The 19,256-nt window shown below is 34.4% G+C and overlaps 1 protein-coding gene across 1 annotated transcript in view; it reads right to left on the minus strand.

The window, feature by feature from the left end:
• The window catches only part of LOC150101877 (serine/threonine-protein kinase ATR-like), an 860,597-nt gene that overhangs the window by 730,429 nt on the left and 110,912 nt on the right, over positions 1 to 19,256 (minus strand). Inside the window, exon 7 of the mRNA XM_090399924.1 lies at positions 14,249 to 14,378. Within this exon, the coding sequence (XP_090256050.1) occupies positions 14,249 to 14,378 (130 nt within the window). The remainder of the gene's footprint in view (positions 1 to 14,248; positions 14,379 to 19,256) is intronic.

A 19,256-nucleotide genomic window follows, 5' to 3' on the forward strand; every position in this document is an offset into this window, starting at 1 on the left:
AAAATCATTGATGAAGAGAACTTGCTAGTTATTAGAAATGAGAAGAAACATTGGGTGCAAGTATTAGAATGACTCTTTGCTTTAGTTCAGACGTTAGCTATTCAAAATTTATCATTTCGAGGAACAAATGAGACATTGTTTTCGCATGGAAACGGAAATTTTTTGAAATTTGTAGAATTTCTAGCCAAGTTTGATCTAATAATGAATGAACATCTTCGAAGAATAAAAGATAAAGATACATATGTGCATTATCTTGGAAAAGATATTCAAAATGAAATAATAAACATCTTTGCCAATGCGATAAAAAAGAAAACTTTAGAATCTGTTATTGCCACAAAATATTATTCCATAATTATTGACTGTACGTCTGACATTGGTCACACGGAACAAATGAGCATAGTACTTCGATTCACAGACACTAGTAATAGCACGGTTTCTATAAAAGAACACTTTTTTGGGATTTATAAAAATAAAAAATACCACTGGAGAATTTTTATCAAATGAAATACTAGGAACTCTAGACAAATTTTCATTACCAACACAAGATTTACGAGGTCAAGGATATGATAACGCCAGTAATATGAAAGGTGACGTAAAAGGTGTGCAGCGACGAATTTCAAATATTAACCCGAGAGCAATGTATATACCCTGTAGTTCACATTCATTAAATTTAGTAGTGAATTGCACTGCTAATACTTTAGATGCCCGGTTCGACTCGTCGATGGGAATACCTCAAAATACACATAAGTAATTTTACACTCAAACCAGTCTGTGATAAACGATGGGAGAGTTGAATTGACTCATTAAAGCCCCTAAGATATAATTTGTCCGAAGTTTGCGAAGCACTGCAAGAAATATCTCAAGATGATAGTTTAAGTGGATTAAGTGGAAATACCATGAAATTAGATGCAAGTAGTCTTCTTAAAACTTTAAGGAAGTTCAAATTTATCACATCCTTAGTAACATGGTATAATATACTTTTGGAAATAAACTTTACAAGTAAACAACTTCAGAATACAAGCCTTGATATAAATGGTGCCATAAATTGTATTAATGATACAAAGAATTTTTTAATGAAAATCCAAAATGAGGATGAATTGGAAAAGATGTTAACAGATGCGGAAAAAATCGCTGAGGTCTTAGGTGTAACACCTAATTTTGAACAAGAGTTAGACTTAGAAAAAAAAAGAAATAATTTGTGTATGAAGCAGAGGATGAATTCATAACAGATTTTAAACAAAAATATAAGGTAGATTTTTATTTTTCAATTATTGATACCGAAATTGCATCTGTTGTTGAAAAATTCAAGCACATGTTTACAATTAACGAAAAGTTTGGTTTTCTTTAATATATATGAATTTCAAAAAATTACTTCAGCAGAACTGCTTAAAAAATGTTTGATATTGGAAAATTATTTAACACATGATAATTCTAGAGATATTGACGGAATAGATTTATGTAGTGAATCACAAATAATAGCAAGGCGAATTCCAGAAAATACTTCATTAGATGTCCTATCATACATATGCAAAAATAATTTAGAAAATAGTGTTCCAAATGTGTTTATTGCTCTGAGAATTTTTTCGACGTTGCCAGTATCAGTAGCAAGTTCAGAAAGGAGTTTCTCGAAATTAAAACTTACACTCGCTCTACGATGGCTCAGGAACGACACTCTGGTCTAGCAATAATATCTATAGAGCATGAAATTGCGTCTACAATCAATATAGATTTGCCAAAGCAAAAGCCCGAAAGATTAATTTTTCATAATTTTTGTATTCAAGATTAATTTTCTTGCTATACAGATATTAGAAGTAATGATATATGTATACAAATGTATTGGTTTTGATTAATAAATTTTATATATAAACTTTTACATATAAATGTTCTTAATGATATTATTTTTATAAATATCCATATGTGTAGGATAGTTGCTTGTGTAAGTATAACAAAATATATATACAGCAATCCCTCGATTAGTGCGAATGATGGGTTCTTTAAAACAGGTGCATTAATCGAAAATGCACTAATCGAATATAATAACCTATGGGAAAAAGTATAATTCGTTTTTCAAATTTCTTTTGTGAACCTTAATTTTTTTATAAAAGAATGAGGGTATGTCTCAGGGCCTAGTTAAAGGAAAATCATGAAACTGGAAGACAATAAAACATATTCAGAATATAAATTTTATTATTCTACTTCTTAAACAAAGAATTGAACTAAATTTTGTAAGAAAAATATTATATGCCGCCATTTATTATAATCAGCTTGCAGGCAATTTTTATGATCGGCCATAAACAGCGGTATTCTCTTTCCCGATTGCTGAAAGATTTCGATGTGTGAAAATTAACAATAATTCATGAATATTTCCATGTTTAAAAATATGCCACTTGGTCACTGACATTTGCTACACAGATATCATTTCCTTCAGTTTTGAGAACAGAGGACGCCGCCAATTGTTATAATCCGCTTGCAAGAAATTTTTATGACCGATCATAAACAGCGGTATTCCCTTTCCCAAATGTTGAAAGATTTTGATGTGTAAAAATTAACGATACACAAATATTAGGCATTCTGGGTCTGAGCTTTTCGACACATTCTCGAATATTATTCTCCTCAGAATATTTCAACTATAAAATATTTATTCATAAAAAATGCCACGAAAACTAAAATGACAAATTCCAGGAACTTCTTGTGGAACACAGTTTGAGAAACCCTGGTATACATAGTGTACATGGAAGTAGTGTAGTATGCCATTAAAAATAACTTCGTAAAATGTTTTAAATCGGTAGCTAAATTATTTCATTCTGGTGAATGATTTTTTAAAATAGTTAGCCACCATAAAAATGTATAGATAGAAAATTTTTAAAATCTATAACATTTATTTTTTAAGATGTATATAGGCGCACTAATCGAATTTGGGTATCGAAAAAATGCTTTCTTTACTTCCAGTTGCTATCTCTTTATTCCAGTCTATATTGCCATAATTAAAATCGCCAATAAAGATTACTCTTTTCTTATCTTCTCCAGTTTTCATGTCACCTTTATCATGTCTAATTCCTTTTACAACACTCCTTCCTCCATTTCTGAGCTTTTTCAACAACCTCCAGAATATCTTTCCACTTTCTTGAAAAGTGGAAAGATATTCTGTGTTCTGTGGAAAGTGTTCTTACCAAAGTCTTCCCATGACTTTTGTTTAGCTAGTTTACACAGTGTTTAGCTTTCTTACATTTGTCTCTGTATTCTCCAAGAGCACAAGCTGACTTATTTGCCAGGAACATTTGATATGCTTTCTTCTTTTCCTTCACCACCTCTTTAACTTCCTGGGTCCACCATGGATTCAGATTTTTCTATCTTTACAAACAACCTCACCACATGCCTCTCTGGATGAATCAATCAATGTTTTCTTCAAGATTTGCCACTAACTCTCAAAGGTTTGGTTCCTGTTCTCAAACTCTCATTTTTTCTTGAATAGTGTTTGTGTATTTTAGTCTAGAGTTCACATATGAGAGCTGCTCAACTTTATTCGCTTTAAAACTTCAATTTTATCCTTCTCAAGACTAAATGGTGATCACTTCCAATTTGAAATCCTCTATACACTCTAGTGTCCTTTTTCTTTTTCTTTATGACTGCACTATTAAGGATCACGTAAAAGAATTGTTTTTCTTTCCCCTACATGCATGAGAAACATTCAGCTAAGCACAAGAAATATCTCTTAAATTAACTCTAATTCAAACAACTCCTAATTCTTAATATCAGTCCGTCGTGGCTATCACTATTCTTTGTCACACAGGTTTTATATTTTTATGAGACAGTGCATTGGTAAGGCAGGATCAGGCAAGCTATTAACAAAAGAAACATGTTTATTCGTTTTAAGACAAATTAGGAAGAAACTACAAAAATTTAAACTGCACATATCAAGTGTCTGGTTCAGCCTAAAACAACTAGATAACAATGGAGACAATACAAATCACATGTCTAATTCTCCATATGATCATTCAAACTTAGCTTAATCCTTTATCCAAGTGTGAGCAAACAAAGTTTGCACCTGAAAGTATCTTCAGGACTGGAGTAAGGTGGTACAACATCAGGGCAACTCGTTGCAAAGGTGGAGCAAGCTACCAACACTCCTATCTCAGTATCTCCTATAATGCAAAACACATCTCCTTGCAGATATGTCTAATGTTATGCATTAAGGGAAGGGCCACTACCCAGACTAGTTTCGACCTTGATTGAGGTCTCTTTAGTGGGAGCCAAGCCCAAGTGGAGATATCAGGCAGAAGCATTAGCAGGTCTTCTCTACCTATAGGAGTTGCCAAATGGTGTGCCACCCTTTTTTAATAAATTACTCTGGATTTAGGGAAAGATGTTGAAAGTTTATTTTTCACTTGGTTAGACTATAATAAATTTAGTTTTATAGTCTAACCAAGTGAAAAATAAACTTTCAATATCTTTCTCTAAATCCAGAGTAATTTATTAAAAAAGGGTGGCACACCATTTGGCAACTCCTATAGGTAGAGAAGACCTGCTAATGCTTCTGCCTGATATCTCCACTTGGGCCTGGCTCCCACTGAAGAGACCTCAATAAAGGTCGAAACTAGTCTGGGTAGTGGCCCTTCCCTTAATGCATAACATTAGACATATCCGCAAGGAGATGTGTTTTGCATTATAGGAGATACTGAGATAGGACCGTTGGTAGCTTGTTCCACCTTTGCAAGGAGTTTCCCTGGTGTTGTACCACCTTACCCCAGTCAGTCCTGAAGATACTTTCAGGTGCAAACTTTATTTGCTCACACTTGGATAAAGGATTAAACTAATTTTATTATACTCTAACCAAGTGAAAAATAAACTTTCAAGATCATTCAAATATTTTTGCTTAAGCTTTAAGACAAAGACATTAAAATTTCACATAAATTTGCAGACACATGGATAGACTCAAACACAGTTTATCTTTACTCAAGCTATAAACAGGAAAAGGTTAAAGCTTTTTAACTACATTCAATTTAAATCCACATTCAATTTCTTTGCATTACACAACATCAGCAAATTCCTTAAAACTCTATATAATACTTATTCGGATTCAAACAGAAGTATGGCCTTCCAACTTCTCTAATACTTTCTTTGCTAATCGACAATAGAACCAACATTCATCGCTTAATTTTCACAATCTAGGAGTTAACATAAAAGATCTTACTTACAATCCTGCCAGCTCATTACATATAGTCCTAGATCCTAAAGGTATATGAGCACGTTCCACTTCTTCCAAGAAAAAAAATTTCCGATCAGGCTCTAAGTTATGGCAGCAATACTACAGCACACACGTATATCATTGAAGAATCATATGGTAGGACATCTCGAAAAGACCGTCTCCGTTGCTACCTAACTTCCCATCTTCATCGGAACTGCATGCTTGCAGGAACATGACTCTCCCCGTCCTCGGAAAAGGCCTGGTACACGAATAAAACCTCGAAACGAGAGCCCTTTGGCCCCTCAATTTCTGCCCCTTTTATCTCCTTCTTCAAATTTAGTCCACTGGATTAACTGGAGGGTTTTTCTCGGCTACCTATGCTATCGTTGAGTTTTGGCAGGGGAAACTCATAATCTGGTGACCTTTGCTATATTCACTAGCCTTAGGTCTAATTGTCTAATCCTGTCTAAGTTTATTTTCTGTTTTTACAATTCTAGAGGATCTTATAACAATATTCTAACAATCTGTTACCAGATTTAATACAGCAAAGTGAGTTATTACATTAATTTTATTACAAGTATTTTATATAAATTTAATTTCCTATGTAAAATCGACATATAAAAAATTACTTCTAAATTTTTTCTATACAAGATTTTACACTATCATTGCCTGAATATAGCATTTTGTATTTATTGCTCAGAAAGATCTCACTAGTTTTTGCCTTTTTTGTTTCAGTCATCCCTATTATGTCGATCTGGTACTTATCCAATTCTTCAGCTAGCTCCATTTCTTTGCCATTCAGGTTTCTTATGTTGATAGTACCGATCTTGAACTCTGGTCATGTTGAGTTAGGGTGCATTTTGGGGTTTGTTCCTGTAGCTGACTTTACGCTGTTTGCCCTGGTTCCCTGGTGAAAACAACGGGGACCTTATTTAACCGGACGATGCACCAGCCAGCATGAAATTCTGTCATGTTGTATCTTCGTTTTATATTGCTGTTTAAGCCAATAAGAATACAATTTGGTTGGCTAAATCCCAAATTACCAGCCCATCCTCGTTCGTTCAGTATCAAAGTAGATACCTAACAGGGTGCACCATATATAAATTCCAATTTTCACGTGTTTTTTTTCAAGATCAACAAATTGTTAATAACCAATATTTATACTATATAAATTTTACATGTCCATCAGGATATGAATTTGAAGCCCAGACTTCAGAATGCATTACAAATTGAACAAGTTAAGACTCAAATAAGTAATTTTCAGCATTGCCATTATTCTCTGAATTATATCTACAATTTTTGTTATATGACTCTTGAACTTCAACTTCCTATCTACTAAAAGTCCAAGATCACTAGCCTGACCAGTTTTTTCTAGCATAATCCCACCAATATAATATGGCATTGGATATCTAATCACACCAAAGTACATGACTTTACTCATATTTACATGACTTTACATTTATAACATTGAACTGACAGCCATTTTCACATGTCCACAATTCCAGCCTATTCAAATCACTCTGCAAGTAATGCATCAGTAGCATCCTTGATTGCCTTACCTATCTCTGCATCATCAGCAAACAGCTGTATGTTGAATGTCAAATCCTTCCCAATGCCATTAATGTACAGATTGAATAACAGTGTTTCCCAAATCTTCAGAAGATTTGGGAAACACTCATCACCAGAGGTCCCACCATACATTCCAGGCCACCTACTACCGCACTTAGAGGGCGCTCCACCTAGATAGGACTTTAGTGTCACCCACGTGGTTGGGCTTAGTATTGTAAGTTTTGGTGTGCATGTTACATTAATTGTTTTTGTAATTCCCGTAGATGTCCTAGTGACTAGGACGAAATATAGGAAGTATTAAATTCTATTTTAATTCTTTTTGAGTGTTGTAAAAAATCCATTAAACCTCCAACATAAAGACTGATCCTTGAGGCAAAAAGTGATATACGGGGAATGTGAATCTTTCAGATTCACATCCCCCATATAATATTTTTGATATCTGTCAGTCAGTCATCTTCTTATCCACAGCAATATTTTATAATCCAAACCTATATTCTCCAATTTATGCAACAGTCTCCCAGTGCTGTATTCTGTCAAAAGCCTTAGCAAAATCAAAAAGTATCATAGTGTATATATTCCCCATTGTCTAGCTCTGTGGTAACATTGTTATAGAATGTGAGCAAATTGCTAAAACATGACCTTCCCTTAGTAAACCCATGCTGTTCATTGAAAAGTAGAGATTTTCTGTCAATCCATTTTGGAATGCTAGCCCTAACCAACTTTTCCAAAATCTTCCACTACTAATCAGATACTGATTGGTCAATTGTTAGATACATTGGTCTTTCAAGTACTGCAGAATCTTCCCTCCTGTTCTGAGACTCAAATTATATAGCCTAGTTAAAGGAATAGCCAGTTCAGCTGAACACTATTTAAGCACCAGTGCTGATATCCCATCAGCCCCTATTGCTGAATTCTTATTCAGTTTGTGCAACAGATCTAATATCCCCTCCTCCTCACAAACCTGAGTTTCTTCCTCCAGTGAAGAGGTAGCAGTGAGCTCAATGTTGCATATACCAGGTTGATAGCTATTAGCAAAATGGGCACTCATTAGTTGAACAACCTCTTCTGCATCTGTCACCCTCACACCATCTGCATTTAGTAGAGTTCTTCATTCATATTCATTGTTTCTTTTACTTGCAGCATATTGATAGAATTCTTTAGGGTCATCTTTAGCTTCCAAAGCCAGTTTCTTTTCATACTCAGACATAGCTTTCAATACAACAGTTGCAACTCTTCTGGTCTGCTGCTTATAATTTTCATAATGGAAAATTATGAAATTTCCTAACCTTCCCATCCAATAACTGATACCATGGTACAGAACCCAGCATATTACATAATTTCCTGCACATGGTATTCCTTCCACATCATCTTTTTCTTAAAAATCTCTTGCTTAATTAGATTACACATACATTTAACTCCTACTCTATTTATTCTTCAAACTCCTGGGATGCATTCCGATATTACATCATTCAGGTATTTGTAAACACTTCCCGCACACACTGTCGATATCCTTCTCATCCAATAACTGATATCATGGTACAGAACCCAGCATATTACATAATTTCCTGCTTATTGTCACTTTGGTCTCAAAGTAAGTGATGAAATTCCTCTTGCACATAAAAACAATCACAAACATCCAGGCCCATGGTGTGATTGGAACCCTCAACCTGTTCTTTTGAAAGCAGGTATGCTAACCAGTTCGCCAACCAGGCAGGCAGTTGAGGATGTTATATTCAAGCAATAATTATCAAGGAAAGGAAGGAATGGTGATAGCATTTGACACCAAACATGAAGATAAATTTTTTGATTGGAAGGCAATTTCAAGTAGAGTTATGTGGACAAAATGCAAAATGGAGAAATAGAAGGGTAGGAGAATAATTTTTCAAGTCATTAGAGTAGGTAGCTGACATAAAGAAAATGCAAAATGTGGTCCTTGTTAGATATTTAAACAGCAGACTGGGAAATGAATCCAACCAGACAAACCTAAATGTTTAGGGAAAATATGGAGAAAGCAGCAAAGCTAATAATAACGGCCAGTATCTGCTAAATCTCCTCTCAGGATATGGACTAGTCATTACTAACACCATCTTCCAACATAAAGATGTGCACATATTCACATGAAGAGAAAACAGTCTCATTGACTATGTCATTGTTGATAGTGATATTGTCAGCTAGTTCACAATACAAGAGTATATATAGAGGATTTGAGGATTTGAAATTGAAACTGATCATCACTTAGTTTTAAGTAGGATAAAATGAATTATCATTGAAAAGAACAATATGTAAGAAATTTTAAAAAGAATTAAAGTTGATTGGGTTTTACAGGTAAACTGTAGTTTTAATATACAAACATTATTAAAAAATAATTAAAGACTTTGGAAATAAGAACCAAACCTTGGGGTCTGAGTGACAAACTCATAAGAAAAACATTGATTAATTCAGCCAGGTTGTCTGCAAGGACAGAAAAATAAGAATCATCATGGTAGACACATGGCATTAAAGAAGCAGTCTTGGACAATAAGAAATCATAAGTTGGCAGATATCCTGAAAGAATACAGAGAAAAATGTAAGGGAGCTAAGCTATATGTAAAAGTATCTAAACAAGTTCGTGGGAAGACTTTAATAAGAATATAAAATCTAAATATTAGGAAGGAGCAAAATTGGAAGTATTGAAAAAGCATAGAAATGGGGAAAAGAGGAATCAAAGATGATAAAGGTGACATGAAAACCGAAGATAAGGATATCCTAAATGTATGGAGTAATTACTTTGAATGACTGTTAAACAACAGTTGCCATCAAAAAACTATGCACAAGTTTTTGATGGCAACTATAATCTGCAGATAATACTCAACCAGAAATGCAAAAAAATCTGAGGGGTATAAAAGTTTTGAAGTGGCTGTCCTGCATAATTCAGAGGGACTGGTCAGAAGGATGAATTCCAATGATTAGAGTGGAGCTCATAGTTGCCATCTATAAAAAAAGGAGACTACGACTGAATGTGAGAATTACAAAGGAATTTTTCTACTAAGTGTTCCAGGAATGATTTATGCAAACATACTAGAAAAGAGGTTGAGGAAAATTGTGAAAAAGAAACTTGTAGAAGAACAAGATAGGTTCAGGCCAAATAGAGGTTGTCAAGATCAGTTTCACTTTACAAATAGTTGAGAAATCATGGGAATATGTCAAGGATCTATACTTAAGTTTTGTAGATCTGGAAAAGGAAACAGGACTAAGTGCCCAGAGAAAAGCTTTTCGAAACACTACATATATATGGGGTAAATGGAACATTATATAAGAGCAATACATTGCTCTTGTATAATGGTCACTGATATAAAACAATATATTGATATAAAATCTGGGATAAGACAAAGATGCACATTATTAAAGAAAGCGACATTAAACCTGATAATAGAATAAGTGATATCAAACTTAGCTCTTTGCTTTATACAGATGATGTTGTACTCTTAAATGGGGTTCTCTAACTAAACTGTATAACAGCTGTAAGAAATTTGGTGTGATTAGCAATAAAAAATCAAAACTATGAAAATAGGCAGGAATGTAAAACCTTCTAGTGCATTCTCAATGAAAAACCTTCAGAACAAGTAAAATATTTAGCCATTTAGCACAGTTTTTAGTGATCACAGCAAATTAAATTTGGAAATAGACAACAGAATAAGAAAAGCTTGAATGGATGGGAGCAAATCGAATAAACTTATATAGAACAAAGACATTAGCCAAACCACCAAACTAGCAGCACACAAGAACAGTGCTCAAATCAGTTTTAAGTTTTGAATCTGAGAGTTGGGTTAGAACACAATTATGAAGTTCTGGGGAAAAATTACAAGCCTGAACAGATGACATCAATAGCAGAACCATATTAAAAATGAAAACAATAGGATGGAATTTGACATTCTTTGCATTCAAGACAACCTGGACAGAAGTCATTGGCATTAGTGACATGGTTGACTGAGAATAATATGGTTATAGGAATAGAAAGCAATATCCAGTCTTCAGAGAGGATAGAAGGAACAGGACAGAGGTAGGGGGGTTTTGCTAATGACAGCAGAGGAATCAGGAGGGACAGGGATTTGGAGGGAAGTTCATTTGAGGTTATTTGGTGAGATAGAGGCCAACAGGACTAAATATGTAATTGGTTGCTGCTATAATCCAGGAGGTATATGAGATGCACTCATAAATTAGCATGATGAGTACAGGTCAAGTAATTACTATGGGGACATAGACTGGGAAGAGGAGGAATGGTCACAGCAGGGAATGGTATTCATACAGCTTCTGAGAGATAATTACCTGAGGCAACATGTAATGGAGGAGACACAAAATTCAAGCGTGCTGGATCTGATCATTATGTCAGAGAACTTAATGATACTTAACGCTAAAAAATCTAGCTACGTTTCCTCTGCTTGGAGAAAGTAATTGTGTAGTCTTCACCTGGAAAATTGCCAAACATGCAGAATTTTCTGTTAAGAAGAGATATGTACAGAATTACAAAGCTGGTGATTATGACAAGCTGAGAATACGGCTTTCAGCAGAGCCATGGGATAAGAATTTTGAGGGGAGAAATGTTGGTGGTGTTTGAAGGGTTTGCAATCAAGGGGGTGATTGAAGAAAGCAGAATGTGTATCTAGAGTCCGCTGGATAAATCAGGTAAGAGTTAAATGGGTGAATAGCTTCTTCATTAAGCAGGAGTTGAACATAAAAGGTTGTGGAGGGATTATAAAAAAAAGTGATCAGCATGCCAACAAGAAGTATAAGGTTCAGGCAAGAAGAGTGACCAGTATGGTGACCCTTCTTGCATGAACCTTCTTTCACTAGGTGGCAATTAAAAGGAGGAATGACTATGGATGGATAACTTTAAAAAAAAATGATTGTATGCAAGTAACAGACCAAACCAAACAGTTGAATTACTGAGTGAGCATTTTTCAGGGGTGTACCATCTAGGTGGTGACAATGCAATGCCAGATGTAACATTGACTGATAGGAGAAGAGAATCTGAAGATAAAGAAGTGCTTGAAATGTTAGAGAACCTCAATATGAACACAGCCATGGGATTAGATAGCATCATGGCTCATGTATTATGAAAAGGTGCTGTACAATTATCAGCTCCTCTGACACCAAGCTGTTTATAGGCCTGGGAGGATGCTAATGGAGTGGAAAAAGTGCAAAATAATCCCATTACATAAAGGCGCTCCAAGACAGAAGTAGCAAATCATAGGCCAATCAGCATATCTCAGGAGTGGTGGTTAAGATATTGGAGAAATTGGTGAAAGATAGAATTCAAAACTGAGTGGATAGGAATATTATACTCTAATAAAGGACAACATGGTTTTGTGAAGGGAAGTTCTTGCTGTTTACTTTTTATACAGCAATCTTGCTGATTACTTTTTATAATCAAGTAATAATGGAGTCAGATAAGGAAAAGTTAAGCTTTTAAGTTAATAAATAGTTATTTTCTTAATCGTCTGTGTTCATATCAAACAGTGAAATCTATTACAAAAATGTCTGACAAAAACATCAGCCTATCCACGCGAATAAGGAAAATGACTACTTGGTGATAGTGCTAGACTTTGCGAAAGCATTTGACAAGATCCCACATAGAACTCTATTGCATAAATTGGAACAAATGGGGATGGATATGAATCTAGTAATTGAGATTAGAAGGTGGCTGATGGACAGATATCAAAGAGTGGTTTACAGAGAAGGCGAATGACCAGTTGTGTACCATAGGGCTCAGTATTTGGTCTTCTGTTGTTTAATTTGCACATCAATGATATACAAAATGAACTCTCAGGAAATATCCAATTGTTTGCTGATAATGCTAAACTGGGAAGAGCAATGGTAAATCAAGGTGATGCAGATATACTGCAGGAAGCCTTAAACAGACTAGCAGTATGGGCAAATGTAAATGGCTGTCAGTTTAATGTGACCAACTGTAAGGTGATGTGTACTTTGGGAAGAAATCAGAAGTTGTGTACTATACTGATAGAATTGAACTACAGGGAAATGACGAGGCCAGGGACTTCGGGATGATTATGGACAGGGAGTTGAAGTTCAGAGGGCATATTGTGAAAGTAACCAAAACAGTGCATCAAATTACATGATTGTTCTGAATGTACTAACATGCAGGGATAGAGAGGTTGTTCCCCTATGTAAAACTTTAATAAGACCATATCTGAACTACTGCACACAGATCTGGACTCCCAGATTCCGTGGGGGATGAAGAAGTTGTGGAGAGAATCCAGAGACAAGTGACAAAGATTGTGGCAGCTCTAAGGAATGCTGCCTATAAGAATAGACTGAGTCTGTAAGCTTCAAAAATTAGTTGATAAGTGAAATACAGGAGATGCAATAGAAGCATTTAAGATATTAAAGGAGTTTTACAGGATTAACAGTAAAGACTTTTTTCAGTACATTTCAAGAAGGGAGAGAACAAGGGATCACTAGTGGAAGCTGTGTAATAGTGTGGCTAGCAAGGATGTTAGGACTAGATTTTTTTTCTTTCTTGGAACATGATGAATGGGTGGAATGGGCTGTCAGGGGTGGTTGTGGGCACTTGATCAGTGAATGAGTTTAAGGAGAGGTATGATAGGTATTGTGTGAATGATGGATCTCCCATGATGAGTTTTCTGACTTCGTGGAGATGCCTATATAATAACAGTAATAATAATTTATTTATTTTATTATTTATTTATGATTTATATTTATTTGTATTATTTATTTATGCTTTATATTTATTGAAGCCTTTCAGCTCTATACTTTAGTATACTTATGCTTATTTTATGAATTTCAAAGGAACTTTTATTAATTAAAATGAGCTTTAAAATGAGTGGTCAAGCACCTTTTAGCACATTTGTGATCTTTATTGGGAAAATATGCCAGAGAATTCTATATAAGAATTAAAACTTTTTCAGTAAGTTTCCTTTGGTATTTATTTATTTATTTATTTATTTTTCAAATTACAAATCATGTTGACCAATAAAAGATAAAAATCACCCTTAAAAACAATACGATTTAAGTATTTAATATATACAAAATTATGCCGATATATTTCTTCTTTAAAAGTAGGACTACCAACTACACTGAAATTAACATTTAAATTTAACTCTGACATGACATTTTTTTTTGTTGTTGTTTAATATTTATTGGCACAGACCTGAGAAAGCAGAAAATATATGCCTAAGTAGGAATGCCAGAACTACTTTAAAAATAAAAAATAAAATAAAAAAATCGACTAAATTTAAGCTATAAAATCAGAAACCTAATTTGTTCAATACTAACAAAACAGAGAAGTTCAGAAATCGAACTGCATCTCGATTGCATCCTCAATGAATATATAAAACAAAGCTAGAACAAGTTGTCATAACTATTCTAAACATTACTTGAGAATACAATCAGGAAATGACAATGATTAAAAACAGATAAAAATTTCAAGCATTAAATTAATGAAATTAATACACTTAATTAAAAAACTACACTCACTTTAATTATCCCTTCCATCAAGTGATGAAGAGTAAAGGTATCCAAAGTAAACCATGCTTGGACATCTTTTAATCTTGCCAAAACTACATCTAAAGTTGAAGAGAGTGCTATTTCTAACTGCTCTGAGTGTCTAAATATTATAATAAAATAATGATATGAGAAGTATTAATGACACTATTAAACTGTATGAAACAATCATAAACAACTAAAATCTGGAAGTAAGCAGTTAATAGTTTAGTTTACAGTTCTCCATTGGGAATGCAATTCACATTTTCTAGTTTCAGTCTTTTTTCACAGTTTTAATCTTTTTGTTACTGATTTTCAATACCAAACTTGTTACAGTAGTTATTCAACTTAATAAGAGTCCCTTATGCATCTGCATGAAATAAAGAGCTGAGCTGAATATCTTCAATTCTAATATAAGGTTTAATGTCATTTTCCTTCATAATATGATCCAAATAGATGATGAATTACAGTGGAGATAATGAAAATGTGCACCTTTGTTTCACTTGATTTTACATCAAAGCCCCTACCTAGTAATACATCGTTCAATTCTAACTACTAATTTGCAACTTTAGTGTAGGCTATACACTGCTCTGTATAATGTTCCATTTATGCCATATAACAGTAGGGTTTTAAATAGTTTTTCTCTTGGCACTTTTTCCAGACCAACAAAAGTTCAATAGATTACTATTATTGTATGGACACCTACATGGAGTCCGAAGACTTATTGCAGGAGACCCAAACTATCCCCTCCACCTATCATATCTCTCCTTGAACCTATTAACAGACAAAGCACTCACAACTCACTTTGGCAACTCATTCTACTCATTCACAACTCTCCAAGCACAAACTCTAGTCCTCCCACCCATACTAACCACACCTTTATTCAACTTCCAGGGATGATCCCTTGTTCTGGCTCTTCTAGCCAAGTGTTGAAACATTTTCCCTGCATCAATCCCATAAAATCCTTTAAGCAACTTATATGTTTCTATCATATCCCCCCTCTTTTTCTCCTATCAATCAACTGCAATCCACACACCCTCAAGCTCTCCTCATAGGGAACATTCCACAGACCACTAACCATCTTGGTCCCTCGCCTCTGAATTTTCTCCACTGCTTCCTCATCTCCAAGAAACCCAGGAGACTAGATCTAAGCACAGCAATCCAAGTGTGGACATATCAAGGCCTAATAAAGAGGAATAACAACTTCCTTATCAATAGCTGAGTAATCTTATGAGCTACCTTAGGAATATGTCCTCTAATCTTTAACTGTCTACCACCACCACCCCTAAATCTCTAGCTTCATCTATTTCCTGGAGTACAGTTCCATCAATGTGATACATGGCTTGTAATCTATTTATCCCAAAATGCATATCCACATTGCTTATTTAGCCTGAACCAGTCTGTTCTTTTCAAGTTTCTGTTCAACAATATTTCTTAGCTCTCCTCTAGACACTTGCATAAATCTTAACTTGAACAATCAATAAGGAAATTCATCTATAAATCACGTTGTTTTATTTCCTTAAAAAAAGATGGGTGTTATGATAGTTCTCTCCCAATCATCTAGATTTGAAACCAGCCATTTTGAATTATGCAGTGTAGTTGCTGTAAAACATTTATAACTCCATATAATTAGCATTTCTTGTTGAATATTATTTACTTCAGTTTCCTTTCCACATTCAGCTGTCTGATGGCTTTTCTAGCTACGTTATCAACATGCATTCATGCTTGCATTGCACTTGAATATTTTTTATTACCATTTAGGAATCACACTGTTAGGTGGTTAAGTTATTACATCAGATAACAGCACTATTAAAGAGAATTCTAACTTGTCAGAATAGGTTATTCTCCCACTTTACAAGACTTTGATAAGACAACATGTGAACAGATATGGTTTCATGGATTGAAAGAAGATGGAGATTCAGCTGGAAAGATTCACCAATGACAAACCAAGATAATAACTGGCATATGGAATTATGTATACAAGGAGAGACTGAGGTAATGAGGGCTTCAAAGTAATAAACAAAAGACAGGTAATGTGACAGAAACATAATAAGGAAATCTTATTTTATAGACCCAAGTTATGGATGGTGGACAGAACTTGAGGGGGGGGGCATGCAAGGTCCAGGTTCTACTTGCTTTACACCATGAGAAGAATGAGGAATGAGTTAACATTAAATGCTATAAGCACGTCCCTGAATGCTGGGTAGAGGTGCAGAAAGCATGTAAGGTCCTGGGAATCTTGTGACATATAGTAAGTATGTGGAATGAGCTAATGTGTGAGTGCATCTTTAATAAATGTTTTCAGGGGGAGATACACTGAACAAAAATATCTGTTCAGTGTATCTCCCTTTATAGTGGATATGTTATATACATCACATTCCAAAAAACCAAAAGCTGTGTGCTTGAAAATTTTTTGTACAGTCTTTCTAGAAGAAAATAACTTTTGTGTAACACTTGGGTTTTGTTCCACTGAATCCCATGTTTTGTAAATAATGCATGGCCTGCTGAACAGGATTTGTTGGGTTTTTTATGTGAAATATATTCCTGATGTTCTTCAAAACAAATTTGTACAGAATGACAGTTTGTCCATAATAAATAACGATTTTAATCGAAGACTGTATGGCCTTCCTAAATTGCATAAAGAAAATGTACTGCTGATACCTATTGTGAATTGCATAGGATGTCCTATGTATAAAGTCTCAAAATATTTACTTAATCTTCTTTCTGCATTTACTGGAAATTCTGCTTCCTTCATAAAAAAAGTCGACTGATTTTATGAATAAAATTTCAGGACTATCCTTATAACCCACAGATCTTCTAGTAAGTTATGATGTAGTCTCACTCTTTACAAGTATCCTTCTGAGAGATACAATTGAATTATTTCATAATAACTTTCCTCCTGCTGTTGTAAAATTATTTGACTTTGTCATTAATTCAGGATACTTTAGCTGCCAAAACAAGCTGTACAAACAGACAAAGGGAACAGCTAAGTGGTCTCCTGTTACACCTGATATCTTAAGAAGATAGAATTCTCAGCTATCATGGTGTAACATCAAGAATAAATAAAATAAATTAAAAACCCTGCATGAAAGATAATAGTTGAATTAATTAAAAGAAAAAGAAAGATTCTTGCATCCAATAAAATATATAAAAAATGAAGGTGTTTGTTAAACTAACTAACAAAAGAAAGAATATATTAATATTGTGATATGATTTAAAAGAGAAAATTTAACTAAATAAGACAGAAAAGGATTAGTCATAGGAGATGGTATGTGAGAGGCTAGAGATTAAGTTATTAAGTAAATTCATAGAAAAATTTTGGAAAGGGGATTAAATTAGAGGCTAGCAAAAGAAAAACAACAGACTATCGCTCAGGGCCGATTCCCGGATTGAGACATCGTTATGGGCTCGCCGATCAAAGGACGTTTGGCAGAAAAACGCCACCCTAATTGGTTGGTGAAGTAAAAACGAGTAGCTGGTGGAGAAAAGAAGTTAAAAAAAGTGCCGTTAGGAGAGCAGGTATAAAAGGGTTGGAAACCCCCCACCCCTGGAGGCTTTTTGGTTTTTGTTTTGGTTCTGTTCCCGAGGAGTTCTCTACGAGCTCCGTGGCAGAGGTTTCACGTGGTTTTCCTGAGTGGAGATTGGAGTTATATCTCCATCGTCACAACATGGAAACAAAAGTGAGCGGGATTTCGATTCCGGATTTCCTATGTAAGAAGCGAAGAATGCCATAGAGTCAAAGAAAAGGAAACACATTCTTTGTGTTTCAACTTCAGTAACAACCACGAAAAAAGGAGAGCTGTAAAGAAATAGATGTCCACATCGCGAGTTGCACAGCCGATATATAGATGATTCAAAGTGTGTCCGGAGTTACGAAGAGTTAAGACCGCGTAAGCCTAGTTCAGCTCCAAAAGGAACGTAGGAGAAGCAGATTATCGAAGAGGTCATACCAAGTTAGTTCAATCAGAAAAAGGTAAAGGCCCACGTGGAAAATTCAAGAAAGAAAGGTACTGTAAATTATATCTAATGTTAACTAAAATTTGTCTGTAATAGGTATCATTATTCTGATACGGAACTGTTGAAGTGACCAAGGAAAAATTATACTAGGACTTTAGTATCTGACAGAATATATTAAAGTTAAGCTGACTAGTGTTAATGTTATATGAATAATTAAGTGTCCTGAGAATTTTGCATGTCTATTATAATGTATAGGAAGGTTAAATGTCATAGTTATGTGTTAGTGCAGTAAATGGTTTAGTTAATCTACTTAAGTTTGGATAGTTAAATAGTGTGAATTAATCTTATATGTCCGTGTCAAATGAATTTATGTGTTGAATGTGTATGGCGGCATGATCGTAATACCGATTATTGGATCATAGCCTAATTACTTGTAATAAGTTAATGTTAGTTTGTAAGTATTTAGTTTAGCATTGAATCGAGTAATAACAAAAATTGAATTGTACCATGTTAAAGTTTTTAATAAACCTTTTGTCCAATGATAAAACAGTTGCCTGAAATTGCTGTCCAATGCACCACTTGAAAAATTACGAACCTAATCACGCGGGAAATTAATGTGTTAAGAAACGAGATAAAGTGTCACGACTGCAACATTGTTTCACTTTCAGAGATATTTTAGTTCTTTCTCCTTGTTTTTGTATATAATATCTCAAACTAAATATCCCAAAATGCGCAGTATAAATACAAATATTAGGGGTACTTAAGGGGAGAAATAACTTAAGTATTAGTAAATTTTTTGGTGATATCTCGTGCGTAGATAATAGAAGAACATAGATAAGAGGAAATTATTAGATAGAATAAAAATCATAAATTGGGACACAACACTCCCCTTTTCCCAACTCTAGTTAATTATTTCATGGAACATTTCAAAACATATTTTGGATGTTTTTTGCACTTAAACCATTGGTTTTTTACAGATATGTTGATTATGTCTTTGCTGTATGGAACTCCCTCCTTGTCTGATCTTCATGAATTTCTTGAAAAA

This window comes from Typopeltis vanoorti, chromosome 11 (assembly GCF_054136105.1).
Source record: "Typopeltis vanoorti isolate ZY-2024b chromosome 11, IOZ_Tvanoo_1.0, whole genome shotgun sequence".
In the NCBI taxonomy this organism is placed as follows: domain Eukaryota; kingdom Metazoa; phylum Arthropoda; class Arachnida; order Uropygi; family Thelyphonidae; genus Typopeltis; species Typopeltis vanoorti.